Here is a 19,756-nt window from a genome sequence, read left to right on the forward strand (position 1 = left end):
TGATGGCAACCGGATAGTGGTCTCTTCCTTTGTAATCACGTCAGCTGTTCCTCAAAATGGGTGACAGACATTTAGCCCTTCAGTCCTGCTCCACCCAGGCACCATGTCTGGTTTCTATCTAATACACTGTTGTCATCTTCCACTTTATGTCCTCCTGTGAGAATCTGAGTCATACTCCCCTTACAGCACAGAAGAAGGCCATTCAGGCTGTTGTGTCCATGCCAGCTCCCTGCGAGAGCAGATCTGCTAGTCCCACTCCCCAGCCCTTCCCTGTAGCCCTGCAGATTTTTTCTCTTCAGATAATTATCCAATTCCCTTTTGAAAGCCATGATTGAATCTGCCTCCTGCACACTCTCAGGCAGCGCATTCCAGATCCTAACCACTCGCAAGAATAACCAATGTAAGGGAAAACAACAACTTATGCTGCCTGAGAAGAGAGTGCTGATTGGTTGACAAGTGAACTCCGATAGGTAGAGGTGTTGGCATGGCGAATGCACCAGTTTACTGACGGTTAACTGCCAAGCTTTGTTCAAAATTTTAAACCAGGCAACTTGATTCTGATTGGTCAAGGCATTGCCCTGAGGAGTGAACCAGTGAATGGCTGTGACTTAGTTTGTTCAGCTGAAACAGGCGCAATGTTTGTACATGTTCTTTCTGTCTGCAAAGAACGGGGCCCTGCGTATTAGTATACGTAGCTTCCAGTACGCGCAAATGCGCCACACTGCGAGCCCGTAAAGGACATTAGTGAACCAGATGGGTTTTTACAACAATCGACAATGGTTTCACGGTCACCGCTGGACTAGCTTTTTGATTCCAGATTTTTTATTCATGGAATTCAAATTCCACCATCTGCCGCAGTGGGATTCGAACCCAGGTCCCCAGCCGGGGGCCTCTGGGTTACTAATCTAGTGACATTATCACTACGCCACCGCCTCCCCCAAAGGAAGTGAAGGCGCGGTGTACAGAACTGTACACTGTATTCCAGATGTGGGCTTGACAGGATTTTGTGCAGCTGGAGCCAACTTTCTCCCCTTTTATATTCTGGCCCTCTCGTCATAAAGGCTAACATTTCATTTTTTTGTGTACCTGACTCTCTCACATTTATGAATTGTATAAGTTGACCCCTAAATCTCTTTGGACAGCCTCTGCTCCTTACTCTTCATTTCAATAGGCGACCTCGCACTTGGCTGTTTTGAAGCTCATCAGCCACAATTGTGCCTGTTCTATGGAATTAGGTTGCCGATCAGCCATAGAATCATAAAGTTATACAGGACAGAAACAGGCCCTTCGGCCCACTGTGTCCGTGCCGGCCATCAAGCACCTATCTATTCTAATCCCATTTTCCAGCACCTGGCCCTTAGCCTTGTATGCAATGGCATTTCAAGTGCTCATTTAAATACTACTTAAATGTTGTTAGAGTTCCTGCCTCCAGCCCTTCAGGTACTGTGTTCCAGATTCCAACCACCCTCTGGGTGAAAATTTTTTTCCTCTAAACCTTAAATCTGTGCCCCTCATATTGACCCCTCCGCTAAGGGAAAAAGTTTCTTCCTATCTATCCTATCAATGCCCCTCATAATTTTGTATACCTCAATCAGGTCCCCCCTCAGCCTCCTCTGCTCTAAGGGAAACAACCCCAGCCTGTCCAGTCTCTCTTCATAGCTGAAATGCTCCAGCCCAGGCAACGTCCTGGTGAATCTCCTCTGCACCCTCTCCAGTGCAATCACATCCTTCCTATAATGTGGCGACCAGAACTGTACACAGTACTCCAGCTGTGGCCTAACTAGCCATGATCTCAATGAATGTAGGAACAGGCTCGAGGGGTGAAATGGCCTCCCGCTCTTCCGATACCCATTCACTTAATCTCAGATCCTCTTTGTTATTTTATACTGCTGTACACAACTAATGTTTGTGTCATTAATCAATAAGGCTCTTGATAGTTAAAAACAAAACTTGTAAAATACAGCACCTTTCATGACCACAGGAAGTCCCAAAGTGTTTTACAGCCAATGAATTATTTTTGAAGTGTTCGTCCCTGATGTAATGTAGGAAATACAGCAGCCAATTTGCGCACAGCAAGCTCCCACAAACAGCAATGTGATATTGACCAGGACAGCAGGGAGAACTCCCCTGTTCTTCAGAATAGTGCTTTGGGATGTCTGCATCCACCTCAGAGGCCTCGGTTTGGCGTCTCATCAGAAAGACAGCACTTCGGACAGTGCTGCACTCCCTCTGTACTGCACTGGCACGGCAGCTGTCATTGTTTGTCTATTCTTTCATGGGATGTGGGCATCGCTGGCAAGGCCGGCATTTGTTGCCCATCCCTGATTGCCCTTGACAACTGAGTGGCTTGCTAGGCCATTTCAGAGGGCAGTTGAGAGTCAACCACATTGCTGTGGGTCTGGAGTCACATGTCGGCCAGACCAGGCAAGGAGGGCAGATTTCCTTCCCGAAAGGACATTAGTGAGCCAGGCTTGGGCCTCTGGATTACTAGTTCAGAGACGCCACCACCTCCGCCATGTGCCTATAATCTTCTGACTCGGGCTGGAGTGCTACCAGCTGAGCCACAGCTGACCCTGTGGTCACAACACTCCAATTGGGGCCGAACCAGAGCTTTATAAAGGTTCAGCAGAACATCCCTGCTTTTGTACTCAATACCTCTCTTAATAAAGCCCAAGATCTCATCTGCTTTACTAACCACTCTCTCAATATGTCCCGCCACCTTCAAAAATCGATGCACATGAACCCCCAGGTCCCTCTGCTCCTGCACACTCTTCAGAGTTGTGCCGTTAAGTCTATACTGCCTCTCCCTATTCCTTCTGCCGAAATGCATCACCTCACACTTGTCTGTGTTAAATTCCATCTGCCACCTCTCTGCCCATTCAGTGAGCCTGCCCATGTCCTGTTGCAGGCAGTTCATATCACCACTGTTTGCCTCACCTCCAAGTTTGGTGTCGTCAGCAAATTTTGAAATTCTACGCCGTATTCCAAGGTCCAAGTCATTTATATATTGGGAAAAAAGCAGTGGTCCCTAGCGCTGGCTCTTGGGGAACACCACTGTCTACCATCCTCCAGTCTGAAGAACAACCATTTACTACGACTCGCTGTTTTCTGTCCTGAAGCCAATTTTTTATCCAATTGGACACTGACGCTCCTATTCCATGAGCCTCAATATTGTTAAGTGGGACCTTATCAAATGCTTTCTTAAAATCCATATAAACAACATCCACTGCATTCCCTTCGTCAACCTTCTCTGTTACTTCATCAAAGAATTCAAATAGATTAGTCAAGCACGATTTGCCTTTTACAAATCCATGCTGGCTCTCCTTAGTTAACTCGAGCCTCTCTAAATGTCTGTTGATGTTAGCACTCAAAGCCCAATCCCTAGCTTAGTGTTTTTTTTAGAAATCTAGCTGCGGTTTGGAGTACAGATGGTGATTTGCGAAGGCCAAGGCTTCTCTGCTGTTGTCTTTATTCGGATGTACTTGTGCGGGAACGCTTGTACAGTCCGATCATGGAGTAACATTCATTTCTCTGAACATTAACCTCTTGTGTCCTGCAGCACAATCGTTTTGTGGCTGACACGAAGGACAAGGAACCTGATGTCTTGTTCGTCGGAGACTCACTGGTTCAATTACTCCACCAGTTTGAGGTGAGATCCTCCTCTCTCAATTGAACGGGCACAAGGCATTGTGGGTACATGAACCAAGAGGGAACGTGGAAAGCAGGGAGAGCGGGGATGGCAGGATCGAGAGAAGGGAATGGGGGAAACTGTCCAGTGGAATCATGTTTATCTTATGTGAGATGCGGTTAGGATTTTATTTACACCGATCTTCCTTTCTCCTCAGTGCGGCCCGACAAGATCCATGATCTCCCACACCCACCCCCCCTCAATAAAAACACAGCAATAAAAATCACATCCCAATGTGGAACTGAGCCATGCTAATGATAACAATGGAAAATGTTGCTTCCACCATCAGCTAGTGTTCCCAGTGCCAGGAATCATTGCTGCCACCATCATTCCATGTTCCCAGTGCCCAATCACTCCTGGGAAACATTGCTGCCAGCATCACTCCATGTTTCCAATGCCCGATCACTCCCGGGAAACATTGCTGCCAGCATCACTCCATGTTTCCAATACCCGATCACTCCCAGGAATCATTGCTGCCACCATCACTCCATGTTCCCAATGCCCGATCACTCCCGGGAAACATTGTAGCCACGCTCACTCCATGTTCCCAATGCCCGATCACTCCTAGGAATCATTGCTGCCACCATCACTCCATGTTCCCAATGCCCAATCACTCCCGGGAAACATTGGTGCCACCATCGCTCCATGTTCCCAATGCCCAATCACTCCCGGGAAACATTGGTGCCACCATCGCTCCATGTTCCCAATGCCCAATCACTCCTAGGAATCATTGCTGCCACCATCACTCCATGTTCCCAATGCCCAATCACTCCCGGGAAACATTGGTGCCACCATCGCTCCATGTTCCCAATGCCCAATCACTCCCGGGAAACATTGGTGCCACCATCGCTCCATGTTCCCAATGCCCAATCACTCCTAGGAATCATTGCTGCCACCATCGCTCCATGTTCCCAATGCCCAATCACTCCTAGGAATCATTGCTGCCACCATCACTCCATGTTCCCAATGCCCAATCACTCCCGGGAAACATTGGTGCCACCATCGCTCCATGTTCCCAATGCCCAATCACTCCCGGGAAACATTGGTGCCACCATCGCTCCATGTTCCCAATGCCCAATCACTCCTAGGAATCATTGCTGCCACCATCGCTCCATGTTCCCAATGCCCAATCACTCCCGGGAAACATTGGTGCCACCATCACTCCATGTTCCCAATGCCCAATCACTCCTAGGAATCATTGCTGCCACCATCACTCCATGTTCCCAATGCCCAATCACTCCCGGGAAACATTGGTGCCACCATCGCTCCATGTTCCCAATGCCCAATCACTCCCGGGAAACATTGGTGCCACCATCGCTCCATGTTCCCAATGCCCGATCAATCCCATGAATCATTGCTGCCACCGTCACTCCATGTTCCCAATGCCCGATCACTCCCATGAATCATTGGTGCCACCATCACTCCATGTTCCCAATGCCCGATCACTCCCGGGAAACATTGGTGCCACTGTAACTCCATGTTCCCAATGCCCGATCACTCCCGGGAAACATTGCTGCCACTGTCACTCCATGTTCCCAATGCCCAATCACTCCCATGAATCATTGCTGCCACCGTCACTCCATGTTCCCAATGCCCGATCACTCCCATGAATCATTGGTGCCACCATCACTCCATGTTCCCAATGCCCGATCACTCCCGGGAAACATTGGTGCCACTGTAACTCCATGTTCCCAATGCCCGATCACTCCCGGGAAACATTGCTGCCACTGTCACTCCATGTTCCCAATGCCCAATCACTCCCATGAATCATTGCTGCCACCGTCACTCCATGTTCCCAATGCCCGATCACTCCCATGAATCATTGGTGCCACCATCACTCCATGTTCCCAATGCCCGATCACTCCCGGGAAACATTGGTGCCATTGTAACTCCATGTTCCCAATGCCCAATCACTCCCATGAATCATTGCTGCCACCGTCATCCATGTTCCCAGTGCCCGATCACTCCTGGGAATCATTGGTGCCACCATAACTCCGTGTTCCCAGTGCCCGATCACTCCTGGGAATCATTGGTGCCACCATACCTCCGTGTTCCCAATGCCCCATCAATCCCGGGAATCATTGGCGCCATCATCATTCCATGTTCCCAGTGCCCGATCGCTCACGGGCATCACTGGCGCCACCATCACTCCATATTCCCACTGCCCGATCACTCCTGGGAATCATTGCTGCCACCATCACTCCATATTCCCAGTGCCCGATCACTCCCGGGAATCGCTGGCGCCATTGTCAGTCTCTGTTCCCAGTGCTCGATTCCTCCCGGGAATCATTGCTGCCACCATCACTCCATGTTCCCAGTGCCCGATCACTCCCGGGAATCGCTGGCGCCATTGTCAGTCTCTGTTCCCAGTGCTCGATTCCTCCCGGGAATCATTGCTGCCACCATCACTCCATGTTCCCAGTGCCCGATCACTCCCGGGAATCGCTGGCGCCATTGTCAGTCTCTGTTCCCAGTGCTCGATTACTCCCGGGAATCATTGCTGCCACCATCACTCCATGTTCCCAATCACCCATCTGTCCTGGGAATCACTGCTTCCACCAACAATCAGTGTTCCCGGTGCTCGAACCTTTCTAGAAAAAACATTGCCACTGTCAGTCACTCTTCCCAGTGCTCAATCATTCCAGGGAATCGTTAGTGTCTCACTGTTTCTCGCTGTCCTCTCTCGCTATGTCCCTCTCCATGTCTGTCTCTCCCCATGTCTGTCTCTTCCCCCCCTCTGTGTCCCTCTCCATGTCTCTCTCTCTCCCCTGTCTGTGTCCCTCTCCATGTCTCTCTCTGCACCCCCCAGCCCATGTCCGTCTCCATGGCTCTCTCTCCCCTCCCTGTTTCCCTCTCCTTATAGCTCTCTCTGCCCCCCCGTCCCCCCTCCATCTCTCTCTCTCTCCACCCCCCCCCACCCCTCTGTGTTCCTCTCCATGTCTTTCGCTCTCTCCCACCTCTGTGTCCCCCTCCATGTCTCTCACTCTCTTCCCCCGCCTTTGACCCCCTCCATGTCTCTCTCTCTCCCCGCTCTGTGTCCCTCTCCATGCCTCTCTCTCCCCGCTCTGTCTCCCACCATATGTCTCTCTCCCCGCACTGTGTCCTTCTCCATCTCTCTCTCTCTCCGCCCCCCCCCCCCTCCGCTGTGTCCCCCTCCATGTCTCTCACTCTCTTGCCCCCCACTTTGTCCCCCTCCATGTCTGTCTCTCTCTCCCCTCTGTATCTCCCTCCATGTCACTCTCCCCACTAGGTACCCCCTCCATGACTCTGTCTCTCTCTCTCCCCCGCTCGGTATCCCCCTTCATGTCGCTGTCTCTCTCCCCCCGCTCGGTATCCCCCTCCATGTCTCTCTCTCTCTCTCTTTCTCTCTCCCCCGTCCTCTGCCCCCCGCCCCCCTGCTCGGTATCACCCTCCATGTCTCTCTCTCTCCCCCGCCCTCTGCCCCCCCCACCCCCTCTGCTCGGTATCACCCTCCATGTCTCTTTCTCTCTCTCTCTCCCTGCTCGGTGTCTCTCTCTCACCCCTCCTCTGTGTCCCCCTCCATCTCTCTCGCTCCCACTCCTCTGTGTCCCTCTCCATGTCTGTCATTCACTGCTGTCTTCCTCCACTGTGTTCCTCTCTATTTCTCTCTGTCTCTTTCTCTCTCTCCCTCCTCCACCGTTTCCCTCTCTATTTCTCTCTGTCTCCTTCTCTCTCCCCCTCCTCCATGTGTCCCTCTCTATTTCTCTCTGTCTCTTTCTCTCTTTCCCTCCTCCACCGTGTTCCTCTCTATTTCTCTCTGTCTCTTTCTCTCTCTCCCTCCTCCACCGTGTCCCTCTCTATTTTTCTCTGTCTCTTGCTCTCTCCCCCTCCTCCATGTGTCCCTCTCTATTTCTCTCTGTCTCCTTCTCTCTCCCCCTCCTCCATGTGTCCCTCTCTATTTCTCTCTGTCTCTTTCTCTCTCCCTCCTCCATGTGTCCCTCTCTATTTCTCTGTGTCTCTTTCTCTCTCCCTCCTCCATGTGTCCCTCTCTATTTCTCTCTGTCTCTTTCTCTCTCTCCCTCCTCCACCGTGTCCCTCTCTATTTCTCTCTGTCTCCTTCTCTCTCCCCCTCCTCCATGTGTCCCTCTCTATTTTTCTCTGTCTCTTTCTCTCCCTCCTCCATGAGTTCCTCTCTATTTCTCTCTGTCTCTTGCTCTCCCCTCCTCCATGTGTCCCTCTCTATTTCTCTCTGTCTCTTTCTCTGTCTCCCTCCTTAATGTGTCTCTTTCTCTCTCCTCCTCATCCATGTGTCCCTCTCTATTTCTCTCTGTCTCTTTCTCTCTCCCCCTCCTCCATGTGTCCCTCTTTATTTCTCTCTGTCTGTTTCTCTCTGTCTGTTTCTCTCTCCTCCTCCTCCATGTGTTCCTCTCTATATCTCTCTGTCTCTTTCTCTCTCTCCCTCCTCCATGTGTCCCTCTCTATTTATCTCTGTCTCTTGCTCTCTCTCCCTCCTCCATTTGTCCCTCTCTATTTCTCTCTGTCTCTTGCTCTCCCCTCCTCCATGTGTCCCTCTCTATTTCTCTCTGTCTCTTTCTCTCTCTCCCTCCTCCACCGTGTCCCTCTCTATTTCTCTCTGTCTCTTTCTCTCTCTCCCTCCTCCACCGTGTCCCTCTCTATTTCTCTCTGTCTCTTGCTCTCTCTTCCTCCTCCATGTGTCCCTCTCTATTTCCCTCTGTCTCTTGCTCTCTCTCCCTCCTCCATGTGTCCCTCTCTATTTCTCTCTGTCTCTTGCTCTCTCTCCCTCCTTCATGTGTCCCTCTCTATTTCTCTCTTTCTCTTTCTCTCTCTTTCATGTGTCCCTCTCTGTTTCTCTCTGTCTCTTGCTCTCTCTCCCTCCTCCATGTGTCCCTCTCTATTTCCCTCTGTCTCTTGCTCTCTCTCCCTCCTCCATGTGTCCCTCTCTATTTCTCTCTGTCTCTTGCTCTCTCTCCCTCCTTCATGTGTCCCTCTCTATTTCTCTCTTTCTCTTTCTCTCTCTTTCATGTGTCCCTCTCTGTTTCTCTCTGTCTCTTGCTCTCTCTCCCTCCTCCATGTGTCCCTCTCTATTTCCCTCTGTCTCTTGCTCTCTCTCCCTCCTCCATGTGTCCCTCTCTATTTCTCTCTGTCTCTTGCTCTCTCTCCCTCCTTCATGTGTCCCTCTCTATTTCTCTCTTTCTCTCTCCTTCATGTGTCCCTCTCTGTTTCTCTCTGTCTCTTGCTCTCTCTCCCTCCTCCATTTGTCCCTCTCTATTTCTCTCTGTCTCTTGCTCTCTCTCCCTCCTCCATGTGTCCCTCTCTATTTCTCTCTGTCTCTTTCTCTCTCCCTCCTCCATGTGTCCCTCTCTATTTCTCTCTGTCTCTTTCTCTCCCTCCTCCATGTGTCCCTCTCTATTTCTCTCTGTCTGTTTCTCTCTCTCCCTCCTCCATGTGTCCCTCTCTATTTCTCTCTGTCTCTTGCTCTCTCTCCCTTCTCCATGTGTCCCTCTCTATTTCTCTCTGTCTCTTTCTCTCTCTCCCTCCTCCATGTGTCCCGCTCTATTTATCTCTGTCTCTTTCTCTGTCTCCCTCCTTCATGTGTCTCTTTCTCTCTCCTCCTCCTCCATGTGTCCCTCTCTATTTTTCTCTGTCTCTTGCTCTCTCCCCCTCCTCCATGTGTCCCTCTCTATTTCTCTCTGTCTCTTTCTCTGTCTCCCTCCTTCATATGTCTCTTTCTCTCTCTCCTCCTCCTCCATGTGTCCCTCTCTATTTCTCTCTGTCTCTTTCTCTCTCCCTCCTCCATGTGTCCCTCTCTATTTCTCTCTGTCTCTTGCTCTCTCTCCCTCCTCCATGTGTCCCTCTCTATTTCTCTCTGTCTCTTTCTCTCCCTCCTCCATTAGTTCCTCTCTATTTCTCTCTGTCTCTTGCTCTCCCCTCCTTAATGTGTCTCTTTCTCTCTCCTCCTCATCCATGTATCCGTCTCTATTTCTCTCTGTCTCTTTCTCTCTCCCTCTCCTCCATGTGTCCCTCTTTATTTCTCTCTGTCTGTTTCTCTCTCCTCCTCCTCCATTTGTCCCTCTCTATTTCTCTCTGTCTCTTGCTCTCCCCTCCTCCATGTGTCCCTCTATTTCTCTCTGTCTCTTTCTCTCTCTCCCTCCTCCACCGTGTCCCTCTCTATTTCTCTCTGTCTCTTGCTCTCTCTTCCTCCTCCATGTGTCCCTCTCTATTTCCCTCTGTCTCTTGCTCTCTCTCCCTCCTCCATGTGTCCCTCTCTATTTCTCTCTGTCTCTTTCTCTCCCTCCTCCATTAGTTCCTCTCTATTTCTCTCTGTCTCTTGCTCTCCCCTCCTTAATGTGTCTCTTTCTCTCTCCTCCTCATCCATGTATCCGTCTCTATTTCTCTCTGTCTCTTTCTCTCTCCCTCTCCTCCATGTGTCCCTCTTTATTTCTCTCTGTCTGTTTCTCTCTCCTCCTCCTCCATTTGTCCCTCTCTATTTCTCTCTGTCTCTTGCTCTCCCCTCCTCCATGTGTCCCTCTATTTCTCTCTGTCTCTTTCTCTCTCTCCCTCCTCCACCGTGTCCCTCTCTATTTCTCTCTGTCTCTTGCTCTCTCTTCCTCCTCCATGTGTCCCTCTCTATTTCCCTCTGTCTCTTGCTCTCTCTCCCTCCTCCATGTGTCCTTCTCTATTTCTCTCTGTCTCTTTCTCTCTCCCTCCTCCATGTGTCTTTCTCTATTTCTCTGTCTCTTTCTCTCTCCCTCCTCCATGTGTCCCTCTCTATTTCTCTCTGTCTCTTTCTCTCTCCCTCATCCATGTGTCCCTCTCTATTTCTCTCTGTCTCTTTCTCTCTCCCCTCCTCCATGTGTCCCTCTCTATTTCTCTCTGTCTGTTGCTCTCTCTCCCTCCTCCATGTGTCCCTCTCTATTTCTCTCTGTCTCTTTCTCTCTCCCTCCTCCATGTGTCCTTCTCTATTTCTCTCTGTCTCTTGCTCTCTCTCCCTCCTCCATGTGTCCCTCTCTATTTCTCTCTGTCTCTTGCTCTCTCCCCCTCCTCCATGTGTCCCTCTCTATTTCTCTCTGTCTCTTTCTGTCTCTCCCTCCTCCATGTGTCCCTCTCTATTTCTCTCTGTCTCTTTCTCTCTCCCCCTCCTCCATGTGTCCCTCTCTATTTCTCTCTGTCTCTTTCTCTCTCTCCCTCCTCCATGTGTCCCTCTCTCTGTCTCTCTGTCTCTTTCTCTCTCTCCCTCCTCCATGTGTCCCTCTCTATTTCTCTCTGTCTCTTTCTCTCTCCTCCTCATCCATGTGTCCCTCTCTATTTCTCTCTGTCTCTTGCTCTCTCTCCCTCCTCCATGTGTCCCTCTCTATTTCTCTCTGTCTCTTTCTCTCTCTCCCTCCTCCATGTGTCCCTCTCTATTTCTCTCTGTCTCTTGCTCTCTCCCCCTCCTCCATGTGTCCCTCTCTATTTCTCTCTGTCTCTTTCTGTCTCTCCCTCCTCCATGTGTCCCTCTCTATTTCTCTCTGTCTCTTTCTCTCTCCTCCTCATCCATGTGTCCCTCTCTATTTCTCTCTGTCTCTTGCTCTCTCTCCCTCCTCCATGTGTCCGTCTCTATTTCTCTCTGTCTCTTGCTCTCTCTCCCTCCTCCATGTGTCCCTCTCTATTTCTCTCTGTCTCTTGCTCTCTCCCCCTCCTCCATGTGTCCCTCTCTATTTCTCTCTGTCTCTTGCTCTCTCCCCCTCCTCCATGTGTCCCTCTCTATTTCTCTCTGTCTCTTGCTCTCTCTCCCTCCTCCATGTGTCCCCCTCTATTTCTCTCTGTCTCTTGCTCTCTCCCCCTCCTCCATGTGTCCCTCTCTATTTCTCTCTGTCTCTTGCTCTCTCCCCCTCCTCCATGTGTCCCTCTCTATTTCTCTCTGTCTCTTGCTCTCTCTTCCTCCTCCATGTGTCCCTCTCTATTTCTCTCTGTCTCTTGCTCTCTCCCCCATCCTCCTTGTGTCCCTCTCTATTTCTCTCTGTCTCTTGCTCTCTCTCCCTCCTCCATGTGTCCCTCTCTATTTCTCTCTGTCTCTTTCTCTCTCTCCCTCCTCCATGTGTCCCTCTCTATTTCTCTCTGTCTCTTGCTCTCTCTTCCTCCTCCATGTGTCCCTCTCTATTTCTCTCTGTCTCTTGCTCTCTCCCCCATCCTCCTTGTGTCCCTCTCTATGCCTCTGTTAACTCACATTCCCCCTTGTGACTGTGTCTCTCTGTACAGATCTGGCGACAGTTATTTTCACCACTTCATGCACTGAATTTTGGAATTGGAGGAGATGCGACACAGCACGTTCTGTGGAGACTGCAAAATGGAGAGCTGGAGAACATCAGACCAAAGGTACGGAATGACAGAGCTGGGAATATCAGACCAAAGGCACAGCCAGATAGAGCCGGGGAATATCAGACCAAAGATACAGACAGACAGAGATCTGGGAATATCAGACCGAAGGGACAGACAGACAGACGGAAAGTCAGGGAATATCAGACCAAAGGGAGAGAGAGATGGAATTCCAGTGAATATCAGACCAAAGGGACAGACACAGGAGAGCCAGGGAATATCAGACCGATGGGACAAACAGACAGAGACCCAGGGAATATCAGACCGAAGGGACAGACAGACAGAGACCCAGCGAATATCAGACCGAAGGGACAGACACAGGAGAGCCAGGGAATATCAGACCAAAGGGACAGACAGACAGAGAGCCAGGGAATATCAGACCGAAGGGGCAGACTGGCAGAGAGCTGGGAATATCAGACCAAAGGGACAGACACAGGAGAGCCAGGGAATATCAGACCGAAGGGACAGACAGACAGAGAGCCAGGGAATATCAGACCGAAGGGACAGACAGACAGAGAGCCAGGGAATATCAGACCGAAGGGAGAGAGAGATGGAATTCCAGTGAATATCAGACCAAAGGGACAGACACAGGAGAGCCAGGGAATATCAGACCGAAGGGACAGACAGACAGAGAGCCAGGGAATATCAGACCAAAGGGACAGACAGACGGAGAGCCAGGGAATATCAGGCCAAAGGGACAGACAGAAGGAGTTCCAGGGAATATCAGACCAAAAGTACAGACAGACGGAGAGCCCGGGAATATTAGACCAATGGTACAGACAGAGAGACAGAGCCAGGGAATATCTGACTGAAGGGACAGACAGACGGAGATCCAGGGAATATCAGACCAAAGGTACAGACAGACGGAGATCCAGGGACGATCAGACCAAAAGTACAGACAGACGGAGAGCCAGGGACTATCAGACCGAAGGGACAGACACAGGAGAGCAGGGGAATATCAGACCGAAGGGGCAAACAGACAGAGAGCTGGGAATATCAGAACGAAGGGACAGACAGACGGAGAGCCAGGGAATATCAGGCCAAAGGGACAGACAGATGGAGTTCCAGGGAATATCAGACCAAAAGTACAGACAGACGGAGATCCAGGGAATATCAGACCAAAGGTACAGACAGACGGAGAGCCCGGGAATATCAGACCAAAGGGACAGACAGAGAGACAGAGCCAGGGAATATCTGACTGAAGGGACAGACAGACGGAGATCCAGGGAATATTACACCAAAGGTACAGACAGACGGAGATCCAGGGAAGATCAGACCAAAAGTACAGACAGACGGAGATCCAGGGAATATCAGACCAAAGGTACAGACAGATGGAGATCCAGGGAAGATCAGACCAAAGATACAGACAGACAGAGAGCTGGGAATATCAGACCGAAGGGACAGACAGACGGAAAGTCAGGGAATATCAGACCAAAGATACAGACAGACAGAGAGCTGGGAATATCAGACCGAAGGGACAGACAGACGGAAAGTCAGGGAATATCAGACCAAAGGGACAGACAGACGGAGAGCCAGGGAATATCAGACCAAAGGTACGGACTGACGGAAAGCCAGGGATATCAGACCAAAGGTACAGACAGACGGAGAGCCAGGGAATATCAGACCAAAGGTACAGACTGACGGAAAGTCAGGGAATATCAGACCAAAGGGACAGACAGACGGAGAGCCAGGGAATATCAGACCAAAGGTACGGACTGACGGAAAGTCAGGGAATATCAGACCAAAGGGACAGACAGACGGAGAGCCAGGGAATATCAGACCAAAGGTACGGACTGACGGAAAGCCAGGGATATCAGACCAAAGGTACAGACAGACGGAGAGCCAGGGAATATCAGACCAATGGTACAGACAGAGAGACAGAGCCAGGGAATATCTGACCGAAGGGACAGACAGACGGCGATCCAGGGGATATCAGACCAAAGGTACGGACTGACGGAAAGCCAGGGAATATCAGACCAAAGGTACGGACTGACGGAAAGCCAGGGATATCAGACCAAAGGTACAGACAGACGGAGAGCCAGGGAATATCAGACCAATGGTACAGACAGAGAGACAGAGCCAGGGAATATCTGACCGAAGGGACAGACAGACGGCGATCCAGGGGATATCAGACCAAAGGTACAGACAGATGGAGATCCAGGGAAGATCAGACCAAAGATACAGACAGACAGAGAGCTGGGAATATCAGACCGAAGGGACAGACAGACGGAGAGCCAGGGAATGTCAGACCAAAGGTACAGACAGACGGAGAGCCCGGGAATATCAGACCAAAGGTACGGACTGACGGAAAGCCAGGGAATATCTGACCAAAGATACAGACAGATGGAGATCCAGGGAATATCAGACCAAAGGTACAGACAGACGGAAAGCCAGGGAATATCAGAGCGAAGGTACAGACAGGCGGAGAGCCTGGGAATATCAGACCAAAGGTACAGACAGAGAGACAGAGCTAGGGAATATCAAAGTGAAGGTACAGACAGACGGAGAGCTGGGAATATCAGACCAAAGGTACAGACAGACGGAGATCCAGGGAATGTCAGACCAAAGGTACAGACAGACGGAGATCCAGGGAATGTCAGACCAAAGGTACAGACAGACGGAAAGCCAGGGAATATCAGAGCGACGGTACAGACAGATGGAGAGCCAGGGAATATCAGACCAAAGGTACAGACAGACGGAAAGCCAGGGAATATCAGAGCGAAGGTACAGACAGACGGAAAGCCAGGGAATATCAGAGCGAAGGTACAGACAGGCGGAGAGCCCGGGACTATTAGACCAAAGGTACAGACAGAGAGACAGAGCCAGGGATTATCAAAGTGAAGGTACAGACAAACGGAGAGTGGAAATATCAGACCAAAGGTACAGACAGACGGAGATCTAGGGAATGTCAGACCAAAGGTACAGACAGATGGAGATCCAGGGAATGTCAGACCAAAGGTACAGACAGACGGAAAGCCAGGGAATATCAGAGCGAAGGGACAGACAGACGGAGAGCCAGGGAATATCAGAGCGAAGGGACAGACAGACGGAGAGCCAGGGAATATCAGAGCGAAGGGACAGACAGACGGAGAGCCAGGGAATATCAGAGCGAAGGGACAGACAGACGGAGAGCCAGGGAATATCAGACCAAAGGCACTGATTTTTTTTTCTCTAGCACTTAACTATTTAGAATTAACAAGATTAAATGCCAGAGGTTTTGAATAAAGGGCAGGTGAAACGTCTATCAACAGACTGTTGTGAGACAATGGGATTCAGTCAGTGTCAGTGTTTGAGCGTCAAACCATATCAGCATTGAAGATTAGATTGCATTGCATTGCTAGAGCGCCTGTCACAACCTCAGGACCTTCCAAAGTGCCTCGGAACTGATGAAGTACTTTTAATGTGTAGTCAGTGTTGTATCGCGGCAGTCAGTTTGTGCACAGCAAGCTCACACAAACCGCAATGTGGTAATGACCAGATAAGCTGTTTTAGTGCTGTTGGAGTCACCTGCTGTGGATAAAGGGGAACCAGTGGATGTATTGTACTTAGATTTCCAGAAGGCATTTGATAAGGTGCCACATCAAAGATTATTGCGGAAAATAAAAGCTCATGGTGTAGGGGATAACATATTGGCATGGATGGAGGATTGGTTAGCTAACAGAAAACAGAGAGTAGGGATCTGTGCTGGGGCTCAACTTTTTATAATTTATATAAATGACTTGGATGAAGGGACTGAAGGTGTGGTTGCTAAATTTGCTGATGACACAGACATAGGTAGGAAAATTGGTGGTGAGGAGGACATCAGGAGGCTGCAAAGGGATATAGATAGGTTACGTGAGTGGGCAAAAATCTGGCAAATGGAGTATCATGTGGGAAAATATGAACTTGTCCATTTTGGCAGGAAGAATAAAAAAAGAATTGTATTATCTAAATGGTGAGAGATTACAGAGCTCTGAGCTAGAATCATAGAAAGTTTAAGGTACAGAAAGAGGCCACTTGGCCCATCATGTCTGTGCCAGCCGAAAAAGGATCCACCTATTCCAATCCCACCTTCCAGCGTTTGGTCTGTAGCCCTGCAGCTTACGGCACTTGAGGTGCATATCCAGACTCCTTTTGAATGAGTTGAGGGTCTCTGCCTCAACTACCCTTTCAGGCAGTGAGTTCCAGACCATCACCACCCTCTGGGTGAAGATGCAGAGGGATCTGGGTGTCCCAGTGCATGAATCGCAGAAGGTTAGTATGCAGGTACAGCACGTGATTAGGAAAGCTAATAGAATGTTATCGTTTATCGCGAGGGGAATTGAATACAAAAGTAGGGAGGTTATGCTTCAGCTGTACAGGGCATTGGTGAGAACACATCTGGAGTACTGTATACAGTATTGGTCTTCTTATTTAAGGAAGGATGTAAATGGGTTGGAAGCAGTACCGAGAAGGTTTGCTAGACTAATACCTGGAATGGGCAGGCTGTCTTACGAGGAAAGATTGGACAGGCTAGGCTTGTATCCATTGGAATTTAGAAGAGTAAGTGGTGACTTGATTGAAACATAGAAGATCCTGAGGGGTCTTGACAGGGTGGATGTGGAAAGGATGTTTCCCCTTGTGGGAGAATCGAGAACTAGGGGTCACTGTTTAAAAATAAGGGGTCGCCCATTTAAGACAGAGATAAGGAGAAATGTTTTCTCTCAGAGGGTGGTGAGTCTTTGGAATTCTCTTCCTCAAAAGGCAGTGGAAGCAGAGTCTTTGAATTTGTTTTAAGGCAGAGGTAGATAGATTCTTGATAAGGAGATGGAAGGCTATTGGGGAGGTAGGTAGGAATGTGGAGTCGAGGTTACAATCAGATCAGCCATGATCCTATTGAATGGCGGAGCAGGCTCGAGGGGCCGAGTGGCCTACTTCTCCTAATTCATATGATTGTGAGATAAATATTGGTAGAAGATGTGTGGGGGGGGGGGGCAGGGTTGAGGGCCTATAGGGTAGCAGATACCCCTGGGTCATCTTTACATCGTAACGTGGGATCTTTTACCTTCACCTGAGAGGACCGGTGGGGCCTTGATTTAACATCCAACTGAGAAACAGCACCTCCGACAAGGTAGCACTTCCTCAGTACTGGCAGTGAGCGTGCTGGGCTGGACTGTGGGTTCAAGCCTTTGCAGCAAGACTTGAACCCATCGGCTTCCGGCTCCGAGACGGGAGTGCGACCGACTGTGCCACGGCTGACCTTTCTTATAAGAAAAAAGGTGGGCAGGACAGGTAAATGTGATCAGGACTTTTGGCTGTCATAAATGCTAAACACTGATGGGAACTAGCTGGGCCGAATGGCCTGTCTCTATTGTAACGTCTGTGTGTTTCTATATAAGATGAAGAGTTGGTTGGAAAGGAGGAGACACAGAAGAAAGATAATGGCTGTGTACTTAGAATGGCAGAATGTGACTGTTGGTGTCTCCCAGGGATCGGTCCTGGGGGGGGTCTCAGCTTTTTACTATGTTTATAGATGAATTGGATGAAGGAACAGAGAGCCGAATATCTAAGTTTGCTGATGACACTAAGTTCGGTGACACAGTAAATAGTGCAAACGGGAGCAGAAAGTTGTAAAGGGGCATTGATAGATTCAGCGAGTGGGCAAAGCAGTGGCAAATACAGTTCAATGTGGGAAAGTGTGAGGTCACCCACTGTGCACCTGCAAATGATGTTGGCAGTGAGGTTGAAACAGGTTTCATTGTGTTCCCACCTCCCGCCTGTGTTTGCAGGTCATTGTCTTGTGGGTGGGCACGAACAACCACAATCACACAGCGGAGCAGGTTGCTGGGGGAATTGAGACCATCGTCAACCTCCTGAATCAGTGGCAGCCACAGGCCAAGGTTATCGTCCTGGTGAGTGTGACGGAGCAGAGAGCGTGACGGAGGATGCGGTGTGAGGGGCAGGGCGCGACGGATACTTGGAGGGAGGCAGAGGGCAGCTTGGAGGGGGGGGGGGGGGGTGGCAGGGCATGGCATGGCAGGTGAAGGCGACGGGGCACTAAGGGTGAGGGAGCCAAGGCATGGCGGGGGGGAGAGGGTGCAGCCAGGGAGGGGGCGAGGGCATGGCGGGCGAGGGGGGCGGACAGCGCAGACGGGTGTGACGGGGGGAGGCTGTAATTGGGAGAGTGGGACCTGTAAGTGACACAGAGAAAGCTCCGAATCGGTGTCTATCAGCCGAATGTTCTCCTGGGCCTGCCCTTTCCTCTGATGCCAACCTTGCCTTGTGTTGCAGGGCCTGTTACCCCGTGGGAAGGATCCGAACCCACTGAGGGTGAAGAACGCCCTGGTGAACGAGCTGGTCAGGGGAACCGTGCCGAATCTCAACAACACCTCCTTCCTGGACGTGGACCCGGGCTTCGTGAATTCTGATGGTACCATTAGCCACAACGACATGTATGACTACCTACACCTGACCCGACACGCTTACACCAGTGTTTGTAAACTGATTCATGCCCGCGTTCACCAGCTGCTGGGTGAATCTGCCTGTGACCCCCTCTGATAGCTGGAGGCTTCCATCAGACCTCTCAACCCAGCTATGATGGATTCTGGGCAGTCATGGACCAGTGGGACTGTGGGCGATGTGGGCAGAGGGATTACAATTTAAAATGATCAAACACGAATAATAAACCTTCATCTGTTCCCCCCACACACAGGCCACAAAGCAATTCTTCACCACACAATTATCACCATAAATACAATAGCTGGCACAGGGCCCGAAACTGGCACAGAAATAGGGCAGGAGGAGGGTGTTCGGGTTAGGGTGGGGGGAGAGAGAGTGTGTCAGTGTGGGGGGAGAGAGAGAGTGTCAGTGTGGGGGGAGAGATAGAGTGTGTCAGTGTGGGGGGAGAGAGAGAGAGAATGTGTCAGTGTGGGGGGAGAGAGAGAGAGAATGTGTCAGTGTGGGGGGAGAGAGAGAGTGTGTCAGTGTGGGGGGAGACAGAGAGAGAATGTGTCAGTGTGGGGGGGAGAGAGAGTGTCAGTGTGGGGGGAGAGAGAGAGTGTGTGTCAGTGTGGGGGGAGAGAGAGAGTGTGTGTCAGTGTGGGGGGAGAGAGAGAGTGTGTCAGTGTGGGGGGAGAGAGAGAGAGAATGTGTCAGTGTGGGGGGTGAGTCAAGGAGTGTGTGCAGGGGAGGGGAAGGCTGGGAAAGTGACAGTGGCAGGCAGGGGGGCGAGAGTTTGTGAATGCGAAGAAACCTGGGAAAATTGTGTTTTTGGGGGAGAGATGGAGACTGGGGGATGGGTTCAGGGGAGAGGTGGAGACTGGGCGATAGGTTCGGGGCAGCGATGGAGACTGGGCGATGGGTTCAGGGGAGAGATGGAGACTGGGGGATGGGTTCGGGTAAGAGATGGAGACTGGGCGATGGGTTCAGGGGAGAGATGGAGACTGGGTGATGGGTTCGGAGGAGAGATGGAGACTGGGCGATGTGTTCGGGGGAGAGTTGGAGACTCGGCAGTGAGTTCAGGGGAGAGATGGGGACTGGGCGATGGGTTCGGGGGAGAGATGGAGACTTGGTGATGGGTTCGGGGGAGAGATGGAGACTGGGCAATCGGTTCGGGGGAGAGATGGAGACTGGGCGATGGGTTCGGGGGAGAGATGGAGACTGGGCGATGGGTTCGGGGGAGAGATGGAGACTGGGCGATGGGTTCGGGGGAGAGATGGAGACTCGGCAGTGGGTTCGGGGAGAGATGGAGACTGATCGATGGGTTCGGGGGAG

General features: G+C 50.7%; 1 protein-coding gene across 1 annotated transcript in view; it reads left to right on the plus strand.

The window, feature by feature from the left end:
- Positions 1-18,688, plus strand: part of LOC137352859 (platelet-activating factor acetylhydrolase IB subunit alpha1-like) — a 24,190-nt gene extending 5,502 nt beyond the window's left edge. Inside the window, exons 2-5 of the mRNA XM_068018711.1 lie at positions 3,560-3,649; positions 11,909-12,025; positions 17,773-17,895; positions 18,275-18,688. Coding sequence (XP_067874812.1) covers positions 3,560-3,649; positions 11,909-12,025; positions 17,773-17,895; positions 18,275-18,541 — 597 coding nt within the window. The 3' untranslated portion in view covers positions 18,542-18,688. The remainder of the gene's footprint in view (positions 1-3,559; positions 3,650-11,908; positions 12,026-17,772; positions 17,896-18,274) is intronic.
- Positions 18,689-19,756: the final 1,068 nt, after the last annotated feature.

Source organism: Heterodontus francisci, chromosome 39, assembly GCF_036365525.1.
Source record: "Heterodontus francisci isolate sHetFra1 chromosome 39, sHetFra1.hap1, whole genome shotgun sequence".
Lineage (NCBI taxonomy): Eukaryota > Metazoa > Chordata > Chondrichthyes > Heterodontiformes > Heterodontidae > Heterodontus > Heterodontus francisci.